General features: G+C 42.3%; 1 protein-coding gene across 4 annotated transcripts; it reads right to left on the bottom strand.

Moving 5' to 3' along the window:
* Window positions 1–437: 437 nt before the first annotated feature.
* Window positions 438–9,026, bottom strand: elmod3 (ELMO/CED-12 domain containing 3). Of its 4 annotated transcripts, none has more exons than XM_040019465.1 (13): window positions 8,606–9,026; window positions 6,769–7,485; window positions 5,933–6,004; window positions 5,736–5,810; window positions 5,584–5,665; window positions 5,138–5,206; window positions 4,946–5,034; window positions 4,615–4,738; window positions 2,347–2,469; window positions 2,099–2,229; window positions 1,890–1,966; window positions 1,658–1,785; window positions 438–1,143 (listed from the first exon to the last, which is right to left on the bottom strand). In XM_040019465.1, the coding sequence occupies exons 2-13, from the start codon at window positions 6,868–6,870 to the stop codon at window positions 893–895; spliced, it is 1,323 nt and encodes a 440-aa protein (XP_039875399.1). In that variant the 5' UTR covers window positions 6,871–7,485; window positions 8,606–9,026; the 3' UTR covers window positions 438–892. The 4 variants fall into 4 exon arrangements, with proteins under 4 accessions (XP_039875399.1, XP_039875398.1, XP_039875401.1 ...); XM_040019464.1 differs by lacking the exon at window positions 8,606–9,026 and adding an exon at window positions 8,357–8,599; XM_040019467.1 differs by lacking the exon at window positions 8,606–9,026 and adding an exon at window positions 8,357–8,599 and having other exon boundaries at window positions 5,584–5,650.
* Between the last annotated feature and the right edge of the window lie 508 nt (window positions 9,027–9,534).

Raw genomic sequence — 9,534 nt, 5'->3', positions numbered from 1 at the left:
TCCCCCATATTAAGTGGGAGCTCTGGACCTAGTCTATTAGACCTCTGGCAACAGACACCCACTTAAAACTGACTACAACCTCACATTTCGACTGATGTCCAAATGACATATGCCATTCACACCAACAGCAAATGCAAGGTGATCAGACCTTTAAAGTAAGCTGCATTCAAAGCCTACAGTGTAGCTGTGAAACCAGTATCTATTAACATTTTCCATCTTCCTATTCCCACTCAAACTAATGGAAAACCTGCTATTGTATTCTCTAAAGCAGGGATTCAGACTAGTTCATTTTATCTTGTATTACCATAATTTCAACAGACCCTTTAACAACATACCAATCATCGCTGCTCTTCAGTTACATTGCATGTGACGGAGCAGTATTTTGGTGCAAAGGAGAATGCCAAGCCTTTGGGGAAAGAAAATAAAAAAAAGACACTCTCTGCCATGCTTCTCTATAACATTTAGATAACCTGGATAAGAGATCCTTGGAGCAAAATTGTGTATATTTTGTACTTTTAGACAGGTAGACTTCAACCACAATAATTTGGCAGCTATTGATTTGGCTACAAAATCCACAGAAAAGTGCAAATATTCACTTTATTTTGTTTTTGTGACATCTTGAGTTTCTGACCTCTTTATATCTGTTCTATGCACCCATGCTTAATAAATAAGTTAATAACAAAACTCAAACATAACTCTGAAAGATCCCCTAGCATAATCTGATCAAAGTGCAGCACCCCAGCAACAACGGAAGGAGTGGAAGTGTTTGATAAGGTTCAGATAGCAGGTTCTAGATCATGGTCTTGTGGGGCTCTTCTTCTAGCTCCGAGTAAGCCACTCGCACATAAAGTAATAGACTCACACACACAGAAACACTCGCATAGAGCCTAGCTTAGATCAGTCTGGCCTCTCCCTCCATGTCTGGCGGTAGATCACACACTCCTGTGAAGTGCATCTCCTTTCCCTTGCGTGCCTGTGCAGTGCCAGCTTTGGCCCCTCGCTCCCCCAGGCTGGGAGAAGGCTGTTGAGCCACAGGGTCTGGCGACGTCCCACGGGGGATTCCACCTGCCCGCCTCTCTTTCAGGAAGACCTCTAGCCGGCGCAGCATCTGCTTGGGGTTCTTTTTGGCAAACAGCTCCACCTCTGAAGGTTACGAAACACAGAAAATGTGAGATTTGCGGAGGAATGGTAATATGTGTTTTTTCCAGTGTGGAATTCAATGGATAGACCCCTAACTTAGACTAAAGGAAGACCCTTGACATTTTGGGAAATCCCATATTTGCTTGGATGCTGAGTGTTGCTTTCAAACAATGATACCAATCACATATTTGTCTCTAAATATGAAGCCAAAAGCTGCAGCTTAGGTAAGAGGAAAACTATCAACGGTGTGTGAAACAGTTCACTAACCAATAACCAATTATTGAAAAAGTTCAATAATCTCAGCTGTGTTAAGGATATGAAAGCAGAAATGTAAAAATCACAGGTTGCCATCTGACAAAAGGCTTTGCAACAGGCTGACCTTGGACCTGTATTTTGTTTTTTTTACTTTGCCCTTTAAAGCAGATTAATTTTCTGATGTTTCCAGTCTTTGTGCCAATTGGCTTCTGACTGCAGCATCACAAGTAAGAGGTAGCATTAGCGTGATTATAAGCACAACCTTTCAGAACAAAGCCAGAGTCAGCGATGGTCTTCTGCTGGGTCTTCCACAGTTGATAAAGGTGCAGATACGTGGCAACGTAGAATTCGTTCAGCACGCCGACCACTTGCTGACGACGATTACACTCCCTGGTATGAACAAAACACAAAGAACAGAGGGTATCGTGACACCCATCAAACACACTTCTGAAAATGGGATAATTAAAAAAAACAAAAACAAATATGAGTCTCACTTGGACAAGGCCTCCTCTCTTAGTACTTGCAGAGCGATGCGGGTCATGTTGATTGACATCACACTAAATGGAAAGTTCTAAAACAGACAAAAACACAAGGAATTATTGTTAAAGCAGTAAGGGACAATCATTAAATCAAATGAACACATTTTCCCACTTTGGCTTGAACAAGCTGCCTTGTGAGAGTAAATTTTACTGCCAGGTAACACCTGTGTCGGGTGTTGTGATAATTTGTAGATGTCTCTGGCCAAGGGTAGAGTCTCTGGGTCCATCACAAAATATAGAGTATGCATCAGTCCCAGGAATCCAGTGCCACGTAGGTCAGTGGCAGGGTCTGTACCTGCAGTAAAGAAAGTAAATAAAGGCAAAGCAGCATGATGTTAGCACAGGAGTGATGTCATATTATTAATTATGAATTGAGAACTACCTTTTTACAACAAAATAGAGAGTGTCTTACCCTGAAAGCCAATGTTTTCCCAGTGTACGCCATACCGTGGACAGTCCAACTTGCTGCCAATCAGCTTCTTATAAATGGTCTGGAGGACACGCATGTGGACCGTTTGGCTGTTGTCAACAGGGCCTGTGTAAAGAAAAGTAAAACACACATGTGCAAAAGACCTAATTTTTGTTTTTGGAAACACTTAAGGAGTTTTAACTACCGTATTTACCGCACTATAAGGCGCACGTAAAATCCTTAAATCTTCACAAAAATCGACAGTGCGCCTTATAATCTGGTGCGCCTTATGTATGAATTTTGGTTTGTGCTTACTGACCTCGAACCGGTTTTATGTGGCACACTATGCTCAAAAATCTGTCAAAAAAAGATTTTTAGTGCCACTTTTTGGAGCATTACAGTTACCGTTGCCAGAATCCTCGCGGAGTAATACGTACTGTGCTCCAACACAACATTACCGTGTTGTGTGTGTATAACGACTCCAAAATGGCACCCGCGAAGAGACACGCTTACGAAGCTGATTTTAAACTTCGAGCAATTAGTTTTGCAGAAGAGAATGGAAATAGAGCAGCTGCCAGACAATTCAGCATTAATGAGTCCATGGTGCACAAGTGGAGGAAGCAAAAAGATGACCTAAAACAAGTAAAGAAGACCAAAAGGAGTTTCCGAGGGAACAAGGCGCGATGGCCGCAGTTAGAGGACAAAATTGAACAGTGGGTTATTGAACAGAGAACAGCAGGTAGAAGTGTCTCTACAATCTCTATTCGACTCAAGGCAACAGCGGTAGCACGTGACATGCAGATCAACGACTTTCGAGGGGGACATTCTTGGTGCTTCCGTTTTATGAAAAGGCATAATCTCTCAATCCGCACAAGAACTACTGTCTCACAGCAACTGCCAAACGATTACAAAGAAAAGTTGGCCATTTTCCGCACGTACTGCCAGAATAAGATCACTGAAAAGAAGATCCGGCCAGAACACATCACTAACATGGACGAGGTCCCCCTCACCTTTGACATCCCCGTGAACCGTACTGTCGAGAAAACAGGGACCAGTACGGTATCTATACGCACCACAGGGAACGAGAAGTCATCCTTCACTAGTTCTGGGCTGCCAAGCTAATGGCCAGAAACTACCACCCATGGTCATTTTCAAGAGGAAGACTTTGCCAAAAGAAAAGTTTCCGGCTGGCGTCATCGTCAAGGCTAACTCAAAGGGCTGGATGGACGAAGAGAAAATGAGCGAGTGGCTGAGGGAAGTTTATGTCAAGAGACCGGATGGCTTTTTCCACAAATCTCCGTCTCTTTTGATCTACGACTCCATGCGCGCCCATCTCACCGAGGCTGTCAAAACCCAAGTGAAGCAAACTAATTCGGAGCTTGCCGTCATTCCGGGTGGATTAACCAAAGAACTCCAACCACTAGATATTGGTATCAACAGGTCGTTCAAAGTTAAATTACGAGCTGCGTGGGAGCATTGGATGACAGAAGGCGAACACACATTCACCAAGACAGGGAGGCAACGCCGAGCGAGTTACGCCACTATCTGCCAATGGATCGTGGCTGCTTGGGCTAAGGTATCAGTCTCAAGTGTCGTCCGAGCTTTCACGAAGGCTGGAATAATCACTGAACAGCTAAGTAACAGCAACGAGACTGATTCGGATAATGATGAGAGGGATCCGGGCATGCTTGATGCCGAAATTGCCCAGCTGTTTAACTCAGACACTGAAGGTGAAGAGTTTGATGGATTTGTGGAAGTTGAATGTACTGGAAATGTAAGTGTATTGTTCAATATTTGATGTTTAACAGCTTAACAATGTTAATAGTTACTGTGAATGAGTTGGTTAAATTTTAACTCATCCGATTGTTTTATTCTGCTGAATGCACTTTAAACTCCTTTTAATCCGGTGTGAGAGGGATCCGGGCATGCTTGATGCCGAAATTGCCCAGCTGTTTACCGTAACTCGGACACGGAAGGTGAAGAGTTTGAGGGAATTGTGGAAGTTGAATGTACCGTACTGGAAAAAGTGTGTATTTTTCAATATTTAATGTGTTACAGCTTAACAGTGTTAAGAGTTACTGTGAATGAGCTTAATAAAGGTCGAGTTATTTTTTGTTTGTCTTAATGCGTCTTATAATATGATGCGCCTTATGTATGAAAACAGAGCCAGTCTTCAACAGTGCGCCTTATAATCTGGTGAGCCTTATAGTGCGGTAAATACGGTACTTGTGTGATGTTTAGACCAAACAGACCCTTCTAACACACACTCACACTGTGCAATGGCAAAGACGAGATCTCTCTCCTCCAGGAGCTCCCTGTGAAGTCGCGGAGGTCCAAAGAGGAAGTGTGTGATCGCAGCCAGACCAGTCCTGCGAATGGTTGGCTGGATGTTCTTCTGCAGGTGGACATTGAGGAAAAATTAAAAAAGTGTACTCATTAAAACAATGTATTTATTTGTTTTCAAATGCATTATCATTCTCATACTTTACAATTCTTTATTTACTACACTAAAGACTAGTGATTTTTATGAATAAGACCTAATTCAGATTTCCTCTGTTTGTCATTCTACTTTCTTTGCAGTTTTGTTTTTAGCATTCCTTACCAGCAAATCCCCAAGGTCTGTGGTCTGAAAGTACTGCAGGGCTTCATTGAAGGAGATAAGTGGGGTTGGGTTAAAGTCCTCAGTGAGAGCTGGAAGATCAATATTACAGTTATATTATTATACCATCAACTAACAGACCAAAAATCAGCAAAGTCATTATCATTCTCCTACAAACAGCAAGATTTATCTGACCTGGCTGGGTGTGCTCTAGAGCCTCCCACTCCTGCCTGGCCTTTTCCAACTCCACATTTTCCTTATCATCTGTAAACAAAACAAAGTTGAAGAAAGAAAACGTGCTAATTCAACAAACAGCTTCATTTGGTTCACAGCTTTAACTTAGCACTCCAACAGGGTGAGCTATTTTGCTATGGTGACGTCCACCCAGTCAATCCCCTGTCATGAATCCTTCTTGTCTAACAGACCTGCACCCTTCAGGGTGTCTCCTGTGCTTCCTAAACCCAGGCAACCATAACTCCTGGGTCAGGTGTTACCTGCAATAATTGCTCTGTATCTAGGACGCACACGCACGCACGCACGCACGCACGCACGCACGCACGCACGCACGCACGCACGCACGCACGCACGCACGCACGCACGAGAAGAGGATGTGAGACAAAAATCAAGGTTTTTCATGTTACCTTCAGGCTTGGGCTGGTCTCCAGCTGCCAGGGTTTGCAGAAGACCATTCTGTTTTAATGCTGAAATCTGGAAAATAAAATACTTGGAGACATTAAATTCAAGGAAGTGGTGTGCTGTTTGAAGTCAGACAGTAACAATAGGCTTTAATTACCGGCAGAGATCTGAGTGGTGCGCTGCCATTGGTGTGGTCTTTGACATTATGACCAATAACCAGTCCATTCATGATCTATAAAGCAAAAAAAAAAAAAAAAAAAAAGAAGACAATATGTAGATTTTTTTAAAAGGACACAACACAAGCAAAATCTAATGAGAATGAATCAATGAGAAGTGATTTTTAAGTGTACTCACAGGCTTATGATTGGAGTGTCCATTGGTTATCTCCTCTAATGGTTTACATTCATGAGACAAACCATTCAGACCCTAACAGCAGAGCAGCAGCAGCAGCACAGAACAGATGCATCAGAAAAACACAATGTAAAAACAGTGCAGCATTCACCCCCTCCATGACAGAGCAACACGTTATTACTGGAGGCCATATGCAATTCCTGAAAACTAATACACATGTGATTAAAAAAAAATTTAAACAGTGAAATATTTAGTATAATAGGCCAAATTAAATAACAGGTATCCTTTTGAAAGTGGCCTGCTTGGAAACATGCCACTTTTACTGGGATGCTTCTTGTGTGAGGCACACTTATGCTTAAAAACTATGAAAATAATTTAAGGGTGCACATCCATTGGGGAAAATGGCAATAACCTGACTTATGTTGCACCGAAATTGCAAACACACTTACTGATCCAACCGTTTACAAATGAAACTGTACACAAGGACAGCAAAGAGGCCAGGGAGTTAGAGGTAATGTTTTGGCTAGGAAACCAAGCTGGGGATAAAGGAAATGCGCTGTCAGCTGCCACTGATAACAGAAAGGACCTTGACCTTAGACCTTAGGTTAAACACATAAGGACTTAAAGCACATCATGTGACATTAAACAAAAGTGCAGGGCAGGAAGGGAAAAATGATTCCTCTGAGAACAATAAAAATCTCCGTAGCAACAATGGTCAGACGGCAGTAGTTCTGTTTTGTTGACCAACACGGCAGGTGCTGCTTTCGGTTTTAATGGTTTTAAGTTCCTGTAAATCTAAACACTGGAATGAGATTAAAACAAAGGTCAAATAAGGTTACCTCAATGCGGGAGGCGACATCAATGTCTTCTTCCATTGCATGTGAGCGCGTTGTCTGCTGAACTTGTTTCTGATCCTGGCCTCTAAAGACTTCTGAAGTCATAAACTGAGATTGGCTGATGAGTTGATGCAAGGGCCACCATGGCTTCAGCTGCACACACTTGTAGCTACTGCAAGTATCTATGTGTTTATCATTTTCCCCTCATATATGTAGACAACACGACATCCACAGTCACCAGGTCGATTTTAGAAAGGAGTCGCCGGCAGGAAAAAAAAGTGTTGTTTGAACATCATATTCACGCAAGAGCAATAGTTGTGTGGTTTTCGATGCCAGTCTAACCACGAGTATGGATGCTGACAGGAATCTACAGATATCAGTCCACGAGAGCTGACTGGAGGAAATGGCTACCCATCAATACACAAGTTGCCTGGAAACCTGCCTCTTTTCTCTCCACCACTGACCAGCCCTGCTCTCTTTAGCCCCTCCAGAGGTGCCCGAAACCTGAATAATGACATTCCTGTTCAGGGCTGGGCTCTCCCTGTCCGAGACACTTCATCACTTTGGCACTTAAGATAAATCCAAAGTATCCCAGGCAGTATTCACAAGCACCGAAGCAGCCCTACGTCTCTGGCCTCACGTGAAATGGCATCAAACATCCGAACTCCAGCTGTGCAACGAGATGTGGGGTCATGAAGAGTTGTTGTATGGCAGGAGACACTGTGTGAAAGGCAGTGGTTTAAAAACGCAAAGTTAATAAATGGCTACACAAAAGTAACAGAAAAACCAACCAACAGGCGACAAAGACACAGAATTATGGGTTCTTCCCAGCACGTTTGGCTCAACATATCAAAAACAATAAAACAAGCAAAGGTTCATCACGTATCCTTTAAGTCACAATACATCACAACACCTGGAACAAAAATAGTTCCCTTATGCGTTTACCTGTTAGGATGGGCCAAATTATTTTGCTGTGAAAAAAAAATCTAATACCTGAACTGAAGACCCTGTTTCTTCCAATGTTGTCTCGGTGTGGGAGGGTCAGAGTATATTGCGTGGTGTAAAATAAATACCTCCTCCCAAGCACTGGTTTTCATACTTATATCTCAAGAACATTTTCAATGCATGACTTTAACTAGTCTTTTCTTTTTTCCTTCCTTCTTTTTGTTTTCTTTTTTACAACGTAATATTGCTACTTTTACTAAAGCAAAAGCTCTGCACACTTTCCCATCCGTTTAAAAAAAAAAAAAAAAAAAAAAAAAAAAAATCACAGCAATTTTAAAATAAAAGGATAGTACTACAGAAATCAAACACACAGCCGCGACAAAAAACAAACAAACAAAAAACTAGCGAATAAGTTCAGCTTAGTGAGGTGACAGCTGCCTACAGTAACGCTCCGCCGCTCTGACAGCTACCATTATCTGTAGCAACCGAAAAGCTAGCATTATGTCAGCTAGCAACCCCGCAGGCACAAAGACGCAGCTACAGCTTCACCTCAAACGGAGAATGCCACGGCGCATATACTGCATGCAAGTCCGCCGAAATTTACAGCAAACACCACAACATTTTAATTCGTATATAAAACAATCACCTGCATTTAAGGACTCCAGTCCTAGTTAGGTTTTGACACACGAAAAGCCAGCTGCCAGGCTAACTAACGGGCTAGCAGTAGCTCTGCTGAACTGTAACAGGGATGAAGGGGGGGGGGTCTGTCCCCAAATCCAACAGCAACACGCGAATAAATCTGCTTTTGTCTCCAAGTTCGGGCAAATGCAGCAGAAACATTGCGTCCCGCGGCCTGTCTGAAAATATTACGTGATATGAAGCATTTTAAAAGTACCTCAGTTTATGATTGTTTCTCCCTCCAATCTCAGCTTCCCTTCCCCCTGTTGTGCCCAAAAGTGATTGTCTGCCAGAAAGTGATTGCCGTCCGCGGGAGCGCGCGCAGCTGCTTAAAGCTGCAGCGCCCGGATTACTTGCGTTGCCAGCTACTTCCGTGCAACTGATATAAGGTGGGGGAAAAACCCCCAAACACATTTATGCCTTTGTTATTAGGCAAAGGTATGCAATTATGGAGCTTTAACGTTTCTTGTAACCGAATTGTGACGCTTATCAGAAGGTTGCTTTCAGTGTGTAGCGCAGTCACGAATGACTACACGCATCACGATGGAATAATTAATGCCTACAGGTTTAGTATGTCTACTCTCGTTGTTCATATTTGTTATAAGACCGTCGAATAGTAGTTAAAACAATAAAGACCTATTGTGCCAGTATCACCATGACTCTTTCTTGTTTGTTCAGAATAACGACTGAACATGGCATTTTAGCGCTACCAAAAGTGATTGTGGCCTATAACTTGTCACTGAAACAATATTTCGGCTTCAAACTTGTTGGATATATTCCAGAAGGGTTACATGTGATATATTATATCCCAAAAACTCTCCAAGAACTGCTGAATAACTTGTACAGGAACAATAAAACTGATAATATGCAATCTCCAAGCTGCCAAAAAGTGATTGTGGCCTATATCTTGTCACTGAAACAATGTTTCTGCTTCAAACTTGGTGGATGTCATTCAGAAGGGTTACATGTGATATATTATATCCCAAACACTCTCCAAGAACTGCTGAATAACTTTTAAAAGAACATTAATACCGATAATATGCCATTTCCAGCCTGCCAAAAAGTGATTGTGGACTATATCTTGTCACTGAAAAAATGTTTCTGCTTCAAAATTGTTGGGTATCATCCAGAAGGGTTACATGTGAT

This window comes from Simochromis diagramma, unplaced genomic scaffold (genome assembly GCF_900408965.1).
Source record: "Simochromis diagramma unplaced genomic scaffold, fSimDia1.1 OVJJ01000822.1, whole genome shotgun sequence".
In the NCBI taxonomy this organism is placed as follows: domain Eukaryota; kingdom Metazoa; phylum Chordata; class Actinopteri; order Cichliformes; family Cichlidae; genus Simochromis; species Simochromis diagramma.
Note: the sequence above shows the minus strand (reverse complement) of the source record. Positions and strands in the feature narration are given on the sequence as shown.

What these genes read in the sequence shown, in the direction of transcription:
- elmod3 (XM_040019465.1), bottom strand. Translation starts at nt 6,870, where the DNA reads ATGACTTCAGAAGTCTTTAGAGGCCAGGATCAGAAACAAGTTCAGCAG. An exon ending in CGTCTTTGCCATTGCACAGT is followed by an intron (nt 2,470 to 4,614) that starts GTGAGTGTGTGT and finishes TTCTTTACACAG; the next exon opens with GCCCTGTTGACAACAGCCAA. An exon ending in CTCTGGCTTTGTTCTGAAAG is followed by an intron (nt 1,144 to 1,657) that starts GTTGTGCTTATA and finishes CGTAACCTTCAG; the next exon opens with AGGTGGAGCTGTTTGCCAAA.